The following is a 22,257-nucleotide window of genomic DNA, read 5'->3' as shown; positions in this document are numbered from 1 at the left end:
TATACACACACGTATTATGTATACTGACCATGTATGTGATGTATAGGTATGACACACACACACACACACACACACACACACACAAATATATATTGAGCAAATATATGATACATCTCATGTATATATGTGAATGTGTGTGTGTATTATATTCAATGTTACAACCCTTCATTATTGCCTTGTTTTCTATTGTACTTTATTGTTTTAGTGGAACAATAGCCACTTGCCACATTATGCATGTGAATGTCAGAGGAAAACTTTCAGAAGTCTGTTCTTTCTCTCTCCTGTGAGGTCCAGGAATTGAACTCAGGCTATCTGCATTGTCTGTAAGTGCCTTGATCCCCTGAGTCCCATCATCACTGAACTTAAACAGAGCTCCTTCTACTGAACACATGCAGAGAGCCACATTAAGTCTAATGGCTTTATTGGATTATATTAGATTAATTACATAAGTGGTGTTCACAAAGTCTGGATCTTATTTTTGTGTCTCTTTTGATCTTGGGTTCCACACACAGGAAGATGAAGAGCTATCAGCAGCATTTCAGGGATGAGTCTGAGGAAGACAGACAGTGAGAGAGTCTGAACTCATGTCTCCATTTGGAATACAAAGAGAAAATATTGGTTTAATCGCTCCTCGGAAGGTAAGGTCAGAGAAACTGTAAATGAGGGACTGCTCTGTCACATTGTAGAAGGATACTTGCCCACATTCACAGTCTAGGAAGACTCCAACTTTGTACATTTGGTTTCTCAGACAGACCTTTCTTAAAGGGGGAAAGACCCAGAGGGTACAATCGGTCCCCATCATGGACCCCATGAGCAAGACTTTATCTCCAGAAGCCCCGGGAATGTTGTCCTTTCTCTCTGTACAGTCACATATGCCCACCTGCCATTGGGTTGCCTGTCCCACAGCCACCTCCCAATAATGCCTCCCCGTGGTGAAGCTCTCTGCACCCAACACAGAAGCGCTGAAATCCAATCTCCTTGTAGTGCCAGGCCCAGTCTTTGGTGTCTCTCGGAATCCCACACTTCTCAGGTCTTCGGATAAGACTAGGGAGGGGTGAGCTGTGCCTGGGTCCAAAGTAATATGTCCTGCACGAAGAGAACTTTAATTAACTTTAGAGTTCAGCAAACCTGTGCCCGAGCTATGGTTTCTAAAACGGAGCAGCTTTGCCACAAGCAACACTCGGCAGAAGCAACTTAGGAGAAGTCCGGAAAAGCAATGCAAAGCTTTACATTGCTGGATGGACACCATGGAAGAAAAATGATACTGGTATCATCATGAAGCAGCCTGTTGTGTGGGGAGGAAGAAAAATTACAAATAAATGGTAAAAGCATAAGGGCATAAGGTTTCTTCAAACCAAGGTCCGTAAAATTGTGCTAATCAGTCACATGCAGATGTCACTTCTGATCCAAGTAGCATCGCCTAAAGATGTTTTGTAAATGAAACACAGGTCCTTGCAGAAAACAAGACAATGGAGGGGTTTTTCATGCTAGTCACATCTTAAAAAGCAGCTTGCTGTGTGTGGTATAATCTCTTAGTATTAAACATACCAGAAACATACCAGAGAGGCTAGGACCTCTAGGGAACTCCTGAAAATCAAGTTCAGATCATGACATACAAGGTAATTCTTTATAACTGTGGGAAAGTGATTCTTACTCTCCCTTTTTCCAGTAAATATGGTGATTTTCCCAGGCTCCTGAAACACACGCCTTTTTGACTGGTTGCATTTCCTCCCACATGTGACATCACCTAGCCTCAGTTTTAAATCCCTTCTGAATGATGATGACCCAGTCCCTAAATAAAAATACCAACACTAGTTAGAAATCATAAGGGAATTTGAAACATAGTAAACCACAAATGGGATTTCAACCTGACCCCTTTCCATTTGAGTTTCTTAGTTAGTAGTATCCACAACTTTTTCATTAGACTAATTCAGAACGTTTATTGCTAATGTCACAACCAGTAGTAGGTCTGTGGTTGTCTTAGAGTTTTACTGTTGTGAACAGACACCATGACCGCCCCCCCCCAAAAAAAAACATTAGATAAAAGAAACTCCCTTCTAACCAACTGGCAAATCTTATAAAGGACAACATTTAATTCATTTAATTGGGACTGGCGTACAGGTTCAGAAGTTCAGTCCATTATCAAGGTGGGAACATGGCAGTATTCAGGCAGGCATGGTGCAGGCAGAGCTGAGAGTTCTACATTTTCACGTGAAGGCTGCTAGTGGAAGTCTGACTTCCAGGTAGCTAGGACTAGGATCTTAAAGCCCACACCCACAGTGACACACCTACTCTAACAAGACCACACCTCCTCATAGTCTGATTCCCTGGCCCATGCATAAACAAAACATCATAGTGGTGGTTTGAGAAAGGGTCCGCACAGGCGGTTTGAACACTGAGGTCCTCTGAGGTTTGAACACTTGGTCCCCAGTTGAAGGAAACTTTGGGGAAAGAATTAGGATGTGTATCACTGGAGCCGGGATGTAAAGTCTCAAAAGCATCCTGCCATTCCCTCCCTGTTCTCTGCTCCATGCCTGAGGTTGTAGATATGAGCTCTCAGCTGCTGTTTCAGCATCCTTGTGCCTGATCCCCCTGCCTCACCCACCAGGCTCAGCCATCATGAATTCTAACCCTCTGAAACTGTAAGTCCCAAATAACCTCTTTCTTCTATAAGTTGCCTTGGTCATGCACAGTGTTTCATTACAGCAACAGAAAGGCAACCAGCACAAGGTTCTTTAAGTTCGATTTCTTACCTTCAGTTAAGTTAAATTAACTTCAGCCCCTGGACTGGCAGCCTGTTTTGACCTTATTAAAGTCACAGTGCTCAGTTTAAATTGCAAGTTTTCACAGGTTCTTAATACGTAAAGAGGACTAGCAAAAACAGTATAAAATGTCCTCTGTGTGGGGAGTTGGGGGTGGGGGTAGGGAGTGGGGCACCATCTCCACCCCCAACCTCAGCATTCCTACAAATACTATCTCAAGAACAAAGAAACTCTAGCTGGGGCAGTGGTGGTTCCCACCTTTGATCACAGCCCTTGGGAGGGAGCCCTCTGTGAGTTCTAGGGGAGCCTGGTCAACATAGTGAGTTCCAGGACAGTCAGAGACACACAGAGAATCTCTATCTTGGAAAAAAAAAAGGTAAAAAAAAAATTTCCGGCATGATGGCACACACTTTCAATCCCAGCACTTGGAAGGTAGAGGTGGTTGGAAGGATCTCTGAGTTAGTGGCTATCCTGCCCTACAATATGAGTTCCAGAAGAGTCAGGGCTACACAGAGAACCTGTGATCAAAAACAAACAAAACAAAACAAAGCAAACCCGTAAATATACATTCACAAATAGAAAACAAGTGCTGGGGGGAAACTAAAAAAAAAACAAACCCATCAAGAACATTAGATAAGCCAGGCAGAGGTGTTGCACGCCTTTAATCCCAGCACCTGGGAGGCAGAGGCAGGCACATTTCTGAGTTTGAGGCCAGCCTGGTCTATAGAGTGAGTTCCAGGACAGCCAGGGATACACAGAAAAACCCTGTCTCCAAAAACCAAAAAAAAAAAAAAAAAAAGAACATTAGATAAAAGAAACTCCCTTCTAACCAACTGGGCATTATTTAAAATAAACTACAAATTTAATGATGAGGAACACTAGATAAAGGAATTACTCGACAGACTCTAATGTAACTTGACGTCATGTGCCTGAGGAAATGTAAACCGAAAACACATCCACACTGCTGCTCAGTAGTAGACTAGGTGCTTAGCACATACACAGGCTGGGCGTTCAAGCCTTGCCTCATACCATAGAAGTGCCTACAGTATCTAGACAGCTTGAAAATGAACATGAGCAGATGTTTGTGGATGCTGGGATGGCCATGTGATTTCCACACATAATTTGGGTATACTGTATTCATGTTTAGGCCCACTTACTTTGGAGCCTCAGTAGAACACGGCTCGTTTCGATTATCAGGCAGAAACTCAGGTCTGTTATCTGAGCTGGCTCTAGGCTCTGAAGCAGTATAGACTCATTCCTAAAACAAACAAACAAACAAACAATCAAACAAACAAAAAAGGACAGTATCAGTCCCGGATATTCACTGGAATTAACTTTTATCCATAGATATAACCTTATTTTACCCAGCATTCCCATCTCTCATGTGTCCCAGACATTGGTCCCATGTTTCATCCAATTATTTCTAGAAACTCACCTTTTTAAATAGCACTTTGCATTCTAAGGGGGGGGAAGAGACAAGATTACTACTGGGTATTTAAACCAAAGCATTTATAAGTCATGATGTCAAAGACACTAAAAAGTATAACACTTTCTCACCCTCTTCTCTCCCTGTCTCCTCTTAAACAGTACCCATGTATTTCCTTTCTGTTACTGAGGGAGAAAGACGTGCGCAGAGCAGATGGAGCCCCGGCCACTAGGCCAAGAGGGCATCTGGATCCAGGTCAGGCAGGAGCATAACTGGGCCACACCTGCTCATGTTGTCTGGAAATAGGCAGGGCTCCAGAGCTGAACTATTTCTTCAGGGGTTATCTCCTGAGGCTTTTTTCATAAGGTCACTTACAGTCCCTATAGGAGAGTGCCACTCTGCTGGCCAGTCACCTCCTAAAGATTCCATCTCTAATCCTGCTGCCCCGGAAGATGATCCCAATGTATGGAACCTATGTGAACATTCAGACGACAGCAGACAATGTACAACCTGCCCCCATTTTCAGGATCCAGCTCATTACTTTGTGGAGGATTTTTGTCTTTTGTCAGCATCTGTGAATGTTAATAAGCACACACATACTCACATATCAATTCTTTTCTAAAATCTGAACAGAAAGCAGTTGTGCTAATTACTCCATGCCCATGCAACGAGCTATTTTCAAGACAATATCAGTGCCTGTATTTCATTCTTTTCATAGAGTATTCATTCCATGGATGGCTGTAAAACTCTTTAACTGATTTCCCTAGAGAGGCACATCTCAATTTGAGCCTGTTTTCCTTTGTTGTTTTAGAGACAAGGTATATAGCCCTAGCTATATATGTAGCCCTAGCTAGCCTGCAACTCACAGCAATCCCTCTGCCTCATCCTCACAAGTACTGGTATCACAAGCATGAGTCACTATGTCTGGCTCTCAAACATGCTGAGATAATTGTTTTCAGGTGATGAATCACTTGATCAAACAGCTCTACACCCCGCCAGGATACACTGTGGGGATCATGATGTGTGGGTGCACTGTGGGAGATTCACCTCTGCTTCAATCAGAGAAAACCTGACTAAGCTCCTCAAATATCTGTTATCTGTCTTATAGTAAAATTGATCTAAGTCCTATGTTTTTAACATTTAGAAAGATACCTAGATCATGCATGCACTTACACACACAAATGCGCGCGCGCGCGCACACACACACACGCACACACACACGCACGCACACACACACACACACACACACACACACCCCTCAGGGATCATTTGGAAAAGGAGAAAAAATGTAAGATACAGAGGCCATGGATGGCTACAGGGAAACATCTGGACACATCAGGCCAGCTGCACACATGGACTCCCAGCAGTTGTGACAGCATGCATAGACATGTGTAAACCTAAGTTACACTAAGTCCTAGCATGGAGAGGTTAGTTGGGAATACAATCTCAATCCCAGTCATGGGATTATTAGAAACTGCTAAGCTGCTGGATGAAGGAGAAACAGCTGTCTTAAGAGTTTGAGGGCCTTCAACATGATCAAAACATATCAGAACTGTGTCTTATTTTTTGAGACAAGGTCTTACTATATGTAGCTTTGCTGGACTGAAACTGGCTATGTAGATCAGAATGGCTTGAACTCATAGAAATCCCCTAGCATTCAAGGACTCATTTTGAATAAGAAGAAATACAGTATATTATCATTTTCAGGTTGTTATGCCCATGTATAGAAAAACTCCAGGGCTTATTATACCTGTCACTGATCTCTCTATGCTTTGACCTCTAATTCAGTATGGACCAGTCAACCTCCCCTGCCATCACCCTTTCCAGTTTTCCCCAGTCTTTGTTAATCATCAGTCTGTCAGCTTCTATGACATCAATTTAAGTTCTACGTAGGAATTCAAATCTTCTACTTTTCTTTCTATGCTTGGCTTATTATGCCAACAATTAACATAAGGATCCCAAATTTCATCTAAATTATAATATATTATATGCCATATATAATTACATATTATTTAATATATATTACATAAAATTTAATTATAATTATAACTTTGTCTTTTTCACGAATAAGCAACATCTTATATATGAGTTATATGAATCACATATCTTTACCTGTTCCTACTACTGTAAAAGTTTCTTTGGCACATTAGTTTTCTTCAGACATATGCCCAAAGTGGGCATTGAGGAAGCTCAATGCTTCCCCTACGTCTGTACTGATTTACAGACCATCGACAGTATTCATAGTGCTTTTAGCAGGGCGACAATGGCTGCTTAGCTTTCACACTGGCTTGAAGATCACTGGACCCGGCATTCAGGAAGGGACCCTTAATGAGTCTCTTCACTCTGCAGTCCTCAAATGCTGTTGAGGAATGGCTTTCCTCAGGCTTACCTGGAGCAGTGCAACGGCAGATTCCCCACAGTTCTTCTCGAGGTCCGTGATCATCGTCTGGAGGCTGCGCAGGTGCTCACCAAGCCGGACTTCACTCGCCTTCAGTTTTTCCATGTTCTCTCTCCCCAGGTGACTAAGTCTCTGCAGATGCATCTCCTCATGAACTCTGTACCTTTTTTTTATGTGAACTGGTGTTTTGCCTACATGTATGTCTGTGAGGGTGTCAAATACCCTGGAGTTGGAGTCAGACACTTGTCAGCTATGTTGTGGGTGCTAGGAATTGAACCCAGGTCCTCTGGAAGAGTAGATAGTACTCTTAACAACTGATAGGTTTTTGTTTTGTTTTGGTTTTTGGTTTTTGGTTTTTCGAGACAGGGTTTCTCTGTGTAGCCCTGGCTGTCCTGGAACTCACTCAGTAGACCAGGCTGGCCTCGAACTCAGAAATCCACCTGCCTCTGCCTCCCAAGTGCTGGGATTAAAGACATCACTATGCCCTTTTATTTACTGATTGAACCTTGGCCAGGAAACCTGAATTGCTGAATGTCTTAGGAGAGGACATAATCAGGTAACGCCCCGCTTCTCCGTGGAGCAGAATGCCTTTCAATAGAAACCTGAGGCCAGGTGGTCCAGCACAAAACTGTAACGCCCGAATTTGAGATGTGGAGAAAAGATGCAGGAAGATCATGAGTTCAGGCTAGCAGTGACCACAGAGGGAGATTTCCTTTCTAAATAAACAAAGAAATGCAATTTTACGCTTACTGTTTAATATAGCAAAGTTAGGTAGGCATTTGTCCATGAAATCTCTTTACTCAGATTAACAAACATGGCACCCAAAACACGCCACGCACTTTCTGGTGTGACATTTTGTTCCAAACTTGAATGTTTCATCATGAATTAAAATTATCACTTAGGGCGTGGTATCCCTTTAATTCCAGCCCTAGGGGACAGAGGCAGGCGTCTTTGTCAGTTCAAGGCCAACCTGTCTACAAAGCAAGTTTGAGGCCAACTGGAGCTAAGTAGTGAGACTATCTCAAAAACACTTTCTTTTGGTTTTGTATTGTTTTGTTTTTTAAAAGACAGCATTTCTTTGCATAGCCCTGGCTGTTCTATAACTCACTATGTAGTACAGACTGGCCTTGAACTCATAGATTAACCTGCTTCTGCCTTCAGGGTGCTAGGATTACAGGCATGTATCAGCATGCCTGGCTGCCTACTTAAAAACAAATTTAAAAATTGATACTTTAATCAATAATTAGCAGAGATGCTTAAATAATGAGGCCATTGATAACTGGTTTTCCTTTTTATCTTTCTAAATGTATTCTACCTGATTATGGTTGCATCAATTAGGAAAAAGAAAACCCAATACTAGAGGTTTTATTTTTTTCTTCTCATTTGGGAAATCACTTCTGTGTTGGAGAGTTCCTCACTGACGCACAGTCATGCCAGCTAGCCCTCATGACAAGTAGCACGCCATAGTACAGCTGCAGCCAATTCTGCAAGCCTCTTATAGAAGGCTATAGTTTACATTTAATCTCCCGTTGCTATTAAAGATCCCAACTGTAATAATGGTGCCTGCTATTTGTAGACTGCTGAAAATGTACAAGGCACTGTCTAGGGGCCCTCTGTAGATGATCTCAGTCAAGCCTCACAGCAACGTTATGAACCAGAGGCCATTGTTATTTCCATTTCACAGCTAAAGAAATGAGGTTAGACACTGAGCCACAGGGGCCCAAGGCTACCCAAAAGCTAGTAACTACTAGACCATTAATAAAATCCCTGGGAGTCTTCTGAGGTTAATTCTCTCAACGTGGCTCTGCATGGAAACAATATTAATGCTGTCTTAGCCATGTGTCTTTCCATGGTTTTAGGTATACTAACACTGTAATATGAGATAATGAATATATACAAATAAATGTATGGGCCTCTTTCCTTCCTTGCTTCTCTATTTATATGAGTGTTCAAACAGTATCTTATGAAAGAACTGCAAGTAAGTACACTTGTCCACTCTACACACATAGTTGTCACTGGATAAACTTTTTTTGATTTGTGTTTTTTTCCAGACAGGGTTTCTCTGTGTAGCCTTGACTGTCCTGGAACTCACTCCGTAGTTGGCCTCAAACTCAGAGAGATTCACCTGCCTCTGCCTCTCAAGTGTTGGGATTAAAGGTGTCCCCTACTGCTCCCTGTCACTGGTTAATTTATTTGGGGGTGGATACTCTGCTTAGCTATTCTCCATCCAGAATAGCCTCTCACCTGTAGCATTTCTTGGGACTTCTGCATGAGCTCAGTGCCACACTTCATCAGCTGGTCTGGATTAGGTCCATTTAAGTTCAGGTCAACTTTGTAGGCTGCCAGTTCCTCCTCTTCAGTCAGTAACTGGAATCGCATCTTATACTCAGCCTCGATCATCTCTTTAAACCTCTGCTCTTCTTCCTTCCTCGGATTCAGAGGGTACAGATTTCAGGTTAAACAGGATAAACTGACAACAGTTGTGCACCTCTGTTTAACCACAAAGAGACATGAAACCCGAGGGAAGAAAGCAAAGCCCTATCTCTGAAGGACAGAGGGGAATCCAGGGAAGAGTTACCAAGATATCAACAAAATCATAAACTCAACTTTGTGGATGAAGGTATGCTCACTGACTTCATAAAGCTGACGAAGCAGCTCAGGTGTGATGCTATAATCTTAGGGCAGCTGAGGCTGAGGCAGGGGAGTGGTGCGTTTGAGACCCGTGTGAGCTACTTGAAAGCCTGGTGTTCAAAACCAAACAAGCTAAGGAACCTATGACCTACGGCTAAAAACACTGGGAGCTTTCCCTTCCATGAGCAAAGCCCTAAGCAAAAACATTTTGTTTGGTTCTTTGTGGGATAAAGTCTGGCCTCGAGCTTGCTTGTAACTGAGGATGGCGGTGAACATCTTTCTGATCCTCCTGCCTACCCTTCTCTAGCAATGGGATTACAAGTATTCCCACCATGCCTGGTTTTGCTGGGGACCAAACAATGGGCTTTCAATGCATGCTAGCAAGCACTCTACCAACTGAGACACATCATCTCTGCCCAAGGTCCTCTAGTGTGTGTGCATGTGTTTGTGTTTGTGTTTTTTTTTTCTTTTTGTTACAGCTGTCCTCTTGAGACATGTCCTGCCAGTTCACCTCAGGGTATGCTGGAAATCATTATGTAAGTTCAAGCTTTACCTTCCCAATGTTGGGAGCTACAGGCATGTGTCACTGCTAATTTTTTGTTTAAATCATATGAAGAAAACAAAACAAAAAAATTAAACTAAAAAAGAAAATAGGAAGATTTATTTCTAACATGCTACAAGATATTTATATCTGCATTTCTGCAAAATTGTCTCTTGGGTCAATTTTAAAATTAAATTTCTTTCTTTTTGTTTTTTTTTGAAGAGTTCCTTATCAAGAAATACAACTTTCTGGGATAGAGAGCTGGTTCAGTGCTTAAAGAGCCCATGCTGTCCTTGCAGAGGACCAGGCATCACGTCCCCAGTATCAAGTGGCTCACAAAGCTCACCACTCCATCTCTAGCGGATCTAAATCTTACTCCTATTCTCCTTTGGCATCAAATGTATGTGCTCACACCTATTTGTAAATTAACCTTAAAATATATCTTTAAATAGGATAAGGATAAAAACAAATCTTAAAAGTACTTAGCTTCTTTCCCTTGAAAATACTTTCTCTTGATTTGCTATCTCTTTTTTTTTTCATATTTTTTACTTATTACACACCATTTAATAAAACCAGTTATTAACCCTTGGATATCTCTTATTGGATATTTATTCAGGTTTGTGTTATGGCAATAGCCATGTTATCATTTCCATTAGTAGACATCCAAAATGCATCAAGTAAGCTGCTTTGCTATCTCAATGGCAGGTTCCCCCCATCAGGATAAGCCATCACCTGAATTGTCACCATTCTCTCTCGCTCTTCGGCCAGTAAGCTCGTAGCTGCATCACGCTTCTCCCTCAATGTAACCAGGGTTTCCTGGAGTAACGTCTACAGACAAACAGATCACAGGGTTGCAGGTTTGTTCGCTGTGTGAGAATAGGAGGGTTCCCTATCTCAGCTCACCCAAAACTGAGTTTCTCTGTGAAACCAACCCTGGCAGTCCCAGAACTTGATCTGTAGACCGGGATGGCCTCAAACTTGGAGATTCGCCTGGCCCTGCCTCCAGAGTGCTGGGATTAAAGATCTGTGCCACCACCACCTGGCTTGTGGTATTTCTTAAATCAACACCCAGGTATCATTTTTGGAGAACCACTACATCTGTGTCATCAGTCAATCAGTCATCCAGAAGTCACTCAGACTCCTGCAGATTTTCCTTAAAGCTTACCCTGTAATACTCAGCAGCTTCTTGGATACCGTATGCCCCATGCTGCTTGTGCTCTGGAGACTGGAAACATTTGCTGCAAACTATGACTTGGTCATCATCACTGAAGAACTGCGATGGCTCCGGGTGTGTCCCGCAGTTTGGATCCTCTGTGTTGCCAGGTAACTGGGGCTTGGGCGCTTGGGACATTCTAGTCAGTGGCACCAGATGAACACTCGACTGCTTGTTTCCGATGTGGACTTCTTCCCTGCCGATGAACAAGAGATAAGCAGAGGCAACATTGTGATCTGAAGCAGGCCCACTTGGTACCCTCAGGAGCTACAGTGCAGTAGAATCCAACTAGCTTTTCAGTAGTCCTGGGCTGAGTGAGGATGGAGACAGAGTCACAGCAGTATCCCCGGCCAGACAAGATTAAGCCTTCTGATAGCTCAGCAATAGCTTTACAGACTAACTGTAAGCAACAGCAGAAGAGCACATTTCTCTACAAGTCAACAGAAGGCAAAATGTGAATACTACAGTGTACCAACCTCTCTTCCTTCCTCTCCTCCTTCAGTCCCTCTGGAGATGGGATTATAGGTGGGACCATCCTTTTACTTTTTGAATTAATGTTTAAGACACAATATATTTCTTACAATATTTAAGTATAATATTTTGGTTACATATATATTTTAAAGAATATATCGTTGGTCAAGAGAGATGACTTAGAGGTTAAGAATGTGTACTGCTCTTATAGAGATGTGGAGTTCACAAAAGCCAGTACTAACTCCAGCTTTGGGGCATCCAAAATTTTTTACTTCTTTGGGTGCCTACACTTAGGTACATATATCTGCATCATGGCTACCCTCCCCCAAGCCACATTCCTGCATCATGGCTACCCTCTCCCCCTAAGCCACATTCCTGCATCATGGCTACCCTTCCCCTAAGCCACATACCTGCATCATGGCTACCCCCTCCCTAAGCCACATACCTGCAAAGAGCAAAATAAATATTGCAAAGTGACATGGTACATACTTGGTATCCCAGCGCCCTGGAAGCAGAGGTAGGCAGATATCTATGAGTTTGAGGGCAACCCTGTTTCGAACAACTAAAAAATATACATAGATTTCTTTTAAAAAATATTATACTTAGATATCTTATTTTGTTTTTAGATAGGATCTCACTATGCAACTCTGCATCCTGAGTGCTAGGATTAAAATGTGCTTACTGCCACATTCAGCTACACAAATCTTAAAGTGGAAGATTTTATGTTTTTATTGGTGTTTTGAAAAGCACCCAAGGCAGACGGATTTCTGACCCCATCATATATATATATACCATCTTTATATCTTTTTTTGTGAGAGAGGGTTTCCCTAGGTCCTTGAACTTGCTATGTAGACCAAGCTGGCTTAGAACTCAGAGATCTTCCAGCCTGTCTCCCCAGTACTTGGATTAAGTGTGCCCCCATATCCATCTTTTTTTTTTTTTAAGATTTATTTATTTACTATATGTAAGTACACTGTAGCTGTTTTCAGACACACCAGAAGAGGGCATTCGATTTCATTACAGATGGTTGTGAGCCACCATGTGGTTGCTGGGATTTGAATTCAGGACCTCCAGAAGAGTAGTCAGTGCTCTTAACCGCTGAGCCATCTCTCCAGCCATCCTTAAAAACAGTATTTTTGTTGTCATTTGTTTGTCTTTTTCTTGGGTTTTTGTTTGTTTGTTTGTTTTTGTTTTGGAGGGGAAGACTTCTATCAGTCAGCAAAAGGTTAAAGCAAATCAAAAGGACAGGTCAAATATTAGTTTTTAATAAAAAACAAAACCAAGAAATTCAGGCCAGATTGTGTGTGCCTTTAGTCCTAGCATTAAGGAGGCAGCAGAGAGGCAGAGCCAGGCATATCTCTTAGAGTTTGAGGTCAGCCTGATCTACAGCGAGGGTTGAAGACAGTCAGGGATGCACAGAGAAACCCTGACTCAAAAAAATCAAAACCAAAACCAAAAAACCCCAGGAAATTCCCGCCTCCCTGGGCTTGCTTTCCTGAATGTATCATTTACCTTTTGTCTTGCCTTTCTCAGGCGTTCTTTTATTCTTTTACTGCCCACCCCCCAAGTCTCTCATCTAGGGACCACTACCATCCATCAATCAACCATCCATCAAGCTTCCAAGGATACCAAAATTAAGTTGTTGAATTTGATCAGGCAGGATAGTTCACAACCGGCTTGTAACTCCAGCACTTGGGAAGCTAAGGCTGTGAGTTCAACAGCTAACAGCAGTCCAAAGCGAGGCCCAGTCTCATTAAAAAGTTTAAGTATTTTAATGGTGTCCCAGAAACATCCCCAGTCTGGGCTACTTGTGGAGGTTCAAGTCTAGTGTCCCCCCAAGTCGACTCAGCCATCTGTGGCTCCAGTTCGTGGTGGACCCAACACCCTCCTCTAGCCTCCGAGGGCACCAGGTATGCTTGCAGAACAACGCTCCCATACATAAATCAACTAATTTATTTTTTAAATAAAAAGTTGGCCCGCCTTGATGGTGTGTGAAGGCCGCTTCTGCCAAGCCCGAAGGCAGAATCCTCAGGCCCTCCGGGTTGGACGGAGAGAACCAAACCGATGACTTCCTTAAGCCTGACCACCAAGCCAGGTCTCCCCGCAACCCCCACCCCACCCCCCACATGCGCACACAAAATAAATGTTTAAAAAACTTAGTCGTTGGAAAACAAACAAACAAACAAACAAAAAGTATGATTACGGAAATGATGATGCAAAGCGGGAAAACTCACCTTCCTTTCCAGAAATCTTAAGGATTTCCTTCAGGGAAAGCCACAGCCAGTGGAGACCAGAGACTTCAGTACGAAGGTCAGTTCCGGGTCTCACAAAGCGTCACATAAACCGGCCATTTCGACCTTTATTACCGGATTGGTCCGGATTGGTCCGGAAGCAGCAGAAGTGGCTTCAGATACTTTTGAATCTGTTTCCTGGCCCCACCTCCTAGGTAGGTTAATTTACATTTCTAAACAGTTGTCTGAAAACTCTTCAGTAAAACACTGACCTTGGCTGAAAACTCTTCGGTAAAACACAGACCTTGGGTGTGATCTCAGGCCCAGACAGATTGGATAGCACATTGCTGATAGTCCCTGAATTGGAAAGGCTGAGTCAGGAGGATTGCTGCAAATTTGAAGTGGACCCAGGATAAGAGGTGAGTTCCTACCCAGCTTGGATCACAGAGATTCTGAAAACAGATAAACCACTACTAATCTATCCATTCATCCTCGAATTTTATATAATAATAATAATAGTAAAAAGCTGTGTGTAGCAGTGCATGCCTTTAGTCCTAGCATGGTGGGAGGGGGACAGCAGAGGCAGGAGGATGTCTGTGGATTGAGTTCGAGACCAGCCTGATTTATAAAAGACAGACAGACAGACAGACAGACAGACAGACAGACAGACAGACAGACACGGGGGGGGGGGAGAGAGAGAGAGAGAGAGAGAGAGAGAGAGAGAGAGAGAGAGAGAGAGAGAGAGAGAGAGAGAGAGAGAGAGAAGAGAGAGCATACATTGGGATGGGGTGTGAAAGAGGAAAATGGAACAGCAGAGATGGAAGGGTTTAATGGAGGAGTCCCCCAGGGAGATGGAGGGAGAGGAAGGGGGCCAACTAAAGCAAAATGTATTTTTTTAATTCCTTAAGGTAATTAAAAGCAAATTTAAAAACTATAAAACAAAAGAGAAAGGTACTTTTAAGATGTTGTGCCCTATGTGTGGTGATCATTAATAGGAATGCAGACCATGAGACTACTTTGCAGGATCTGTCTTGTTTTCCTCAGCCTCAGCCTCTTATCTTTAACTGCTAATGCTTTTTCACTAGAGAAGAATGACTCACTTGGTTCTCCAGAATGTTTGCTTCAGGGAAGGGTCACTGCTTTGCAGGGAGATAACCGCCTGCCTAAGGACTTTGTCTCAGGAGGGGGTGTGGGGGAGGAAGGGGCGGGCCCAGTGAAGAGGAAAATCTCTCTAGTTCCCTAATCTTACAGTCCTGTCTCTGACAGGGATTATGTCATGCGCCAATCCTTGCTAAGCAAAGGAGAGAGGGTTTTAAATCTAATTTTATTTTTTTTTAAGCAGTTGGCATGACAACCAGCAAATCCTCCTACCTGGCTCTCCTGATCTTCCAGATCAGATTCAGCACTAGGCATCTAGCACCGTGGCTCTCCTGTCTGGAGAGATTCTCTGTACCTTCTCCCTAAACTGAATTCCTCACGCTTGCTTTCTCAGATAAACCACCTTCTTCTTTTTTTTTTTTCCCTATTTCTTTAGTCTGGAGAGGATTTTCTTTTTAAAAATATACCCAATCTCTTTTCTTCTAAGCCTTGGGGCAAAAAACATGTGTGAGATTTTGACCTGCCCCCTTTTTGGGTTTTGAGACAGCCTTGTGTGTGTGTGTGTGTGTGTGTGTGTGTGTGTGTGAGAGAGAGAGAGAGAGAGAGAGAGAGAGAGAGAGAGAGAGAGAGAGAGAGTTTCAACAAGACAGGGTTTCTCTGTATAGTCCTGGCTCTCCTGGAACTCACTTTGTAGACCAGGCTGGCCTTGAACTCAGAAATCCACCTGCCTCTGCCTCCCAAGTGCTGGGATTAAAGGCCTGTGTCACCAGCCTTTTGCTATATATAGAAAGCTGAGTTTAAACTTGTGGCACTCCTGCCTCAGATTCCATAGTGCTGAAAATTTCATGTGTACAGACAGCACCATGCTCTGAAAGGAAGGACTGGCTTCTAGCTGTCTTGTTTTCTCTAAGTTTGTCCTGTTCATTAGAAGTAGGGACAAGAAAGATTGACCAGTGCTTAAGGCTCTTGCAAAGGACCAGAGTTAAATTCACAGTAATTCAAGTTAGGCTGCGGACCACTGCCTGTTACTCCAGTTCAAGGGAACCGGTGCCCCCTTGTGGCCTCCAAAGTCGCTTGCTTTTTGGAACAAGTTCTCACTGTCTAGCTGTGGCTGGTCTGGAACATGCTGTATAGACAAGTCTGGTCTTGAATTCAGAGGTCCACTTACCTTTCAGCTCCTTCAGCCCTTCCCCTACCTCTTCCACTGGGGTTCCCCAGCTCAGTCCAATGGATATTTCTATTCAATTTCCTGGCCTTCTGTACTTCTCTTCTGTCCCTCCCCATACCTGATCCTGCTTCCCTTTTTACACTCTCCCTCTTCTCTCCCTCAAAGGTCCCTCCCTCCCTCTACTTCCGGTGATTATTTTGCTCCCCTTTCTATGTAGGATTGAAGCATCCACACTTTGGTCTTTCTTCTTGAGCTTCAGGTGGTCTGTGAATTGTATTGTGGGTATTCTGAGCTTTGGGGTTACTATCCACTTGTCAGTGAGTACATACCATGTGTGTTCTTTTGTGACTGAGTTACCTCACTCAGGATGATATTTTCTAGTTCCATCCATTTGCCTGTGAATGTCATGAAATCATTGTTTTTTAATAGCTGAGTAGTACTCCACTGTGTAAATGTACCACATTTTCTGTATCCGTTTTTGAGAGACATCTGGGTTCTTTCCAGCTCCTGGCTACTATAAATAAGGCTGCTATAAACATAGCGTAGCATGTGTCCTTGTTATATGTTGGGCCATCTTTTGGGTATATGCCCAGGAGTGGTATAGCTGGGTCTTTAAGTAGAACTATTTCTAATTTTCTGAGGAACCACATAATTGATTTCCAGAGTGGTTGTACCAGCTTGCGGTCCCACCATCAATGGAGGAGTGCTCCTCTTTCTCCACATTCTCACCAGCATCTGCTGTCACCTGCATTTTTGATCTTAGCCATTCTGAATATCTGTGTCTTCTGATGATCTTAGATGACCCCTGTGAAAGGGTCATTTAATCCCCTACCTCCAACCCCTAACAGGTTGAGAACTGCTGCTCTAGAGTAACAAAACTTATAGAATGAATCCCTCTCTAAGTGAAAAGGGGATTTATTTGCCTGACTTTCAGGGTTTGGTCCACGTACTCCAACAATGGCTGCCTATGAATGGAAGGTCTAAGAATCCGGTAGTTGTTCAGTCCTGGAGGCTGAACATTCCACCTGGTCTTGAGTGTATGCTGGAATTCTAAAGAAGTAGGCACTAATGCCAGTAAAGGAATGGACTTGTTAGCAAGGTCAGAGCAGACAAAGGGCAAAAGCTGCCTTCCTCCAGGCCCTTATGTAGGCTTCCAGCAGAAGGTATGGATCAGTTAATTTGAGATGTAGTCAAGTTGACAACCAAGAACAGCCATGACAGTTGCCTTTGAAGTCAGTGGGTGCTCATTTATACTTGCCACATTTATTTTGCTTATACTTTGTTTGTTTGCTTATTTGTTTTGAGGCAGGTTTCCTGTGGTCTTGAATTTGAAGGAGGTCTCATATATCCCAGGCTGGCCTTGAGTTTGCAATGCTGCTGAGGCTGGTCTGGAACTCCTGATCCTTCTGATTGGATCTTCCAAGTGCTGCAGTTAATGCCTAGGGCCAGCTGGTTACTGCAGCAGGCCTCAGGACCCCGAAGCACACACGTGGAAAGACAACTGACCGCATTGTCAGAAGGGATTGTCAAAACTCCTGGATTTGGAGAAAACAAAGTTTCCCGAAACTGCTTAACTAACTGGTATTATATCAGCAACAGTCAGTTTGAGTAGATGGTTTTTCTTGAAAAAAAAAATAAGGTTTTTCTCATTTTGTTGAACAAAATCTGGGTGCTAGTCTCAGAGAATTGAATGTAGCTGGGGTGATTTATGAAGGTCAGGGTTACTGAAAATGGAAAATTCAGTATTGTTCTTTAAACTGTCCTCATTGCATGAAAAAAAATAAGCAAAGGTGGTCAGGAGACAAACGACAACAAAATCAGAGTTAGGTACTGTCTTCTCTCCAATCACAACAAGGTAAATCTAACATGATATTAGCCTGCGTATTATTCTGAAGTAGCGTGAACAAAGGCTTTTCTTTAACATCCTTAATTCCTTGTCTGAATTTCACACTGCTCAGCTTAGGGGGGAGGGGGCTCTCTCTGCCCAAGTGACCATGAAACTCTCACTCGAGTGAGAAAGGATTTTTTTTTTTGTATTCTTGTTAAAATGGTAAGGTGAGTGTTAGAAAGGGGGACACGGCAATAATGATTTTATCAGTGCTAGTTAGCTGTCGGGACTGTGATAAAAGTCAAAGTTTGCCAGGATAAAAAGAGCATCAAGATCGAAAATACTATGATGATAAGAATGATGGATAGTAAGACTTACCCAGCTATTTGTTGGGTTTAGTTGGGTATGAATTAGATGGGAGCTACTGATTCTTTGTTAGTAATAGGACATTCATGATCATGAAAGATGACAGAGATCGGGTGTGGCGGGACACACCTAAAATCTCAGCATAGGAGACTCGGAGTTTAAGGCCAATTTAGGCCTTATTAAGGCTACAGAGTGAAAGCCTGTCTCGAAACAAAACGAAACTCCACCCTAATCTGCTGCCCTAAACTAGCCTGACAAGTGCCTGCTTTCTAAGACTCGGCTTTGTACAAGGATATCAGCCTCAACTTAGATTTTTCAGATTCTAAAACTTAAAAATAATTCTGTCCCTTTTATACTCTCAAGAAAAGATTTTGTTTGTCTGGGTGGGTGGATTTGTTTTGTGTTTTGACAGGATCTATGTACCATTTGCTGACCTTGAACTTGCTATGTAGACCAAGCTGACCTCAAACTCATAGAGATCTGCCTGCCTCTGCCTCTCCCGAGTGATGGGATTAAAGGTGTGCACCACCACCACACTGAGATAAGGTGCAGAGGTTTTGTTTTTCCATTTATTGAAAATAGATCCCCCCTCACATAAAATATCAATGAAGGGCCCAGCTTAACATTACAAACTCCATTTTGCTTTCAGATTCCATTTTTTGATTAACTTGCCCTTTGAATGAATTCAGCTACCGAAAAAAAAAAAAACCCAACTTGTTCCAGGAACCATTTGGTAACAATCACAATTTCCCAGAGCATATAGCTACTATACCCATAGCAACAACCAATCAGTTCTTAAGGGGAAAATACCTAATGACTTAAAGTAGATTAATTAAGCTAGCAGCCATTGTTCATTCCAAGCTGAAATCATTACTAGCCAGTAGAAGCACACCAAACAAATGTCAATCAATCATGTAACTACCAAGATGGGAAGTCTCTGACCTGGCCGTGAACCATGATAATAGGCAAGGCTTCTACCAGCCAGCACCTTCCACACCATCCACAATGCTAGAGAGGTTGGAGGGTCCGAGCTTGAGCTTGAATAAAGACTCTCACTTTTGCATACCAGTTGGACTCCTGGTGGTCTGTAGGACCTTGGGATCTGGGCATAACATCCTGATTATGGCTTGACCTCCCTCTATTCCTTCCAGTTCCTCCTCTCCTTCCTTCCCATTCAGATCCATTTTCTCTCCATTTCTCATTAATAAACAAGCAGGCTTCTAAGGGATAATAATAAAATAAGCTAAAACAACAACAGCAAAAATAATGCATGGTGGGGGGAGGAGGAGGACAAGAGCCCAAGAGAGGGCCAGAGAGTCAGAAATCCACTTGTTTGTAAACTCAAGAATCCCACAAAAAACGCTAAGCTGGAAACCATAATGTATATGCAGAGGAGGAAGTACGAAGCTGTGCAGGGCCTGTGCATGCTGCCTCTGCGAGTTCATATGGGACAAGGTCTCCCATTCTTGACATCACTTCTGGCTGTGGGTCTCTGTGTTTTCCTCTGCTGCAGAGGGGCACTTTACTGATGGTGACTGGACAAGGCACTGATCTATGAATAAAGCAGAATACTAGCAGAATAATCTTAGGAATCAGCTTATTGCTGTTCTTGTTGGTAGTGGCTTTTCCTTCCTTCCTTCCTTCCTTCTTTCCTTCCTTCCTTCCTTCCTTCCTTCCTTCCTTCCTTCCTTCCTTCCTCCCTCCCTCCCTCTCCCTCTTTCTTTCTTTCTTTCTTTCTTTCTTTCTTTCTTTCTTTCTTTCTTTCTTTCTTTCTTTCTTTCTTTCTTTCTTTCTTTCTTTCTTTCTTTCTTTCTTTCTTTCTTTCTTTCTTTCTTTCTTTCTTTCTTTCTTTCTTTCTTTCTTTCTTCCTTTCTTTCCAGAACAACAGTATTTGGTTTTACTTGAGGTCATTGGGCTATCTAGTCTTAACCTCTTGGTCACCCAAGCAGTACTGAATGTGGGTCCCATCTCATGGAGTGGGTTTTAAGTCAAATCAGGTGTTGGTTGGTGTACTGGCTGGTTTTGTGTGGCAACTTGACACAAGCGGGACTTATCACATTTTCCCTTGAGGAAATGCCTCCATGAGATCCAACTGTAAGGAATTTTTTCAATTAGTGATCAAGGGGGGAGGGCACTACCTGGGCTGGCTGGTAGTCCTGGGTTCTATAAGAAAGCAAGCTGAGTAAGCCAGGGGAAGCAATCCACTAAGCAGCACCCCTCCATGGCCTCTACATCAGCTCCTACCCCTAAGTTCCTGCCCTGTTTGAGTTCTAGACCCGACTTCCTTTGGTGAGGAACAGTGATGTGGAAGTGTAAGTTGGATAAACACTTTCCTCCCTAACTTGCTTCTTGATCATGATGTTTTGTGCAGGAATACAAAGCCTGCCTAGGACAGTTGGCTACTCCTACAAGTTTTGTGCCACCATTGCACTAGCATTTCTTGCAGGCAGGACACCATTTTAGCTCAACTAATATCCACATATACGCCAATATACATCATATTTCTTTTTTTCTGGTCTAAGATAATATTACTGAAGTTGATTTTTTTTTCGTGTTCTACCCATTTACCTGTAAATTTCATGATTTTAGTTTTTCTTAAGGGCTGAGTAATACTCTATTCTGTAGATGTTCCACATTTTCTTTTCCCCTTCTTCCGTTCAGGAACATCTAGGTTGTTTCCAGTTTCTGGTTGTTTTGAATAGAGCAGCAACAAACATGGTTGAGGAAATGTCTCTTCTACATGTAGCTGTCTGGTTTACCAGCACCATTTGTTGAAGATCCTTTCTTATTTCAGTGTGTATTTCTGAATGCTTTATCAAAAACCAAGTGTCCATAAGTGTGTGAGCTTATGTCTGGGATTTCAATTCAATTGCATGGACCAGCATCCCTGTTGTTGTACCAATACCATGCTGCTTTTGTTACTATAGCTTTGCAGTATAGCTTGAAATTAGAGATGGTGATACCTCCAGCAGTTCTTTTATTTTTCAGGATTATTTTAGATATCCATGTGTGTGTGTGTGTGTGTGTGTGTGTGTGTGTGTGTGTGTGTGTGTGTGTGCCTTTCCTTATGAAGCTGAAAATTGTCCTTTCAAGATCTGTGAAGAAATATGTTGGGATTGCATTGAATTTGAAGATTGCTTTTGGTAGGATGGCTACTTTTACTATATAAATCTCAGCAATCCACGAGCACAACAGATCATTTTATCTTTTATATCTTCTTTGATTTCTTTCTTCCATGTCTTAAAGTTTTAATCTTACAAGTCTTTCACTTGCTTGGTTAGACTTACTTCAAGACATTATATTATTTGAGTCTGTTGTCAAAAAGTGTTGTTTCCCTGATTTCTTTCTCAGTCAATTTGTCATTTGTGTATAGGAGGGCTACTGATTTTTGTGAGTTAATTTTGTATCTGCTGATATTGCTCAAAGTTTTTATCAATTGTAGAATTTTCACAGGGGAATTTTTTTTGGGGTGGGGTCAGTTATATATACTATCATATCATCTGCAAATAAAGATACTTTGACTTCTTCTTTTCCAATTCTTCTTTTCCAATTCTTTTCCAAACTGATCTCATTCAGTTTTCTTATTGCTCTAGCTAAGAAGTCAAGAAATATAATGAAAAGGTATGGATAGAATGGATAACCTTGTCATGTTCCTGATTTTAGTGAATTGCTTTGAGCTTCTCTCCATTTAAATTGATGTTGATTGGCTATGGGCTTGCTATAAATTGGCTTTATTATGTTTAGGTATTTCTCTGTATCCTTGATCTCTCCAAGACATTTATCACGAAGGGGTATTGGATTTTATCAAAGGCTTTTTCAGCAACGAATGAAATGATCATATAGTTTTTTTTTCCTTTCAGTTTGTTTATATGGTGGATTATATTTATCAATTTGTCTATGCTGAACCATCCCTACATGTTTGGGATGAAGTTTACTTGATAATGGTGGATGATCGTTTTGGTGAATTCTTGGATTCAGTTTGCAAGTTTTTTTTTGGGAGAAATTTTGTGTATATGTTCACAAGGGAAATTTGTCTGTAATTCTTGTACTTTTTTGTGTCTTTTTGTGATTTGGACATCAGGGCAACTGTGGCCTTACATAATGAATTGGGCAAAGTGCCTTAT

At 42.3% G+C, this 22,257-nt stretch overlaps 2 protein-coding genes across 15 annotated transcripts in view; one reads left to right on the top strand and one right to left on the bottom strand.

Annotated features, from left to right (window-relative positions):
* Positions 1-404: 404 nt before the first annotated feature.
* On the bottom strand, positions 405-13,826 carry Triml2 (tripartite motif family-like 2). 6 transcript variants are annotated; one of them, XM_017312926.2, is made up of 9 exons: positions 13,677-13,826; positions 11,853-11,887; positions 10,924-11,167; positions 10,491-10,586; positions 8,831-9,010; positions 6,578-6,718; positions 4,198-4,220; positions 3,920-4,020; positions 405-1,086 (listed from the first exon to the last, which is right to left on the bottom strand). In XM_017312926.2, the coding sequence occupies exons 3-9, from the start codon at positions 11,107-11,109 to the stop codon at positions 539-541; spliced, it is 1,275 nt and encodes a 424-aa protein (XP_017168415.1). In that variant the 5' UTR covers positions 11,110-11,167; positions 11,853-11,887; positions 13,677-13,826; the 3' UTR covers positions 405-538. The 6 variants fall into 6 exon arrangements, 5 of the variants coding, with proteins under 5 accessions (XP_017168415.1, NP_001153884.1, NP_001368858.1 ...); NM_001160412.2 differs by lacking the exon at positions 11,853-11,887 and adding an exon at positions 11,932-11,947 and having other exon boundaries at positions 13,677-13,753; NM_001381929.1 differs by lacking the exon at positions 11,853-11,887 and having other exon boundaries at positions 13,677-13,753.
* Triml1 (tripartite motif family-like 1) overlaps positions 13,795-22,257 on the top strand; it is a 50,689-nt gene continuing 42,226 nt past the window's right edge. For 8 of the 9 annotated variants that reach the window (XM_017312810.1, XM_017312809.1, XM_017312804.1 and 5 more), the window contains exon 1: positions 13,898-14,092. The gene's annotated coding sequence lies outside the window, so the exon portion shown is untranslated. The other variant, XM_017312805.2, reaches the window with a different exon arrangement.

Source organism: Mus musculus, chromosome 8 (assembly GCF_000001635.26).
Source record: "Mus musculus strain C57BL/6J chromosome 8, GRCm38.p6 C57BL/6J".
Taxonomy (NCBI): Eukaryota; Metazoa; Chordata; class Mammalia; order Rodentia; family Muridae; genus Mus; species Mus musculus.
Note: the sequence above shows the minus strand (reverse complement) of the source record. Positions and strands in the feature narration are given on the sequence as shown.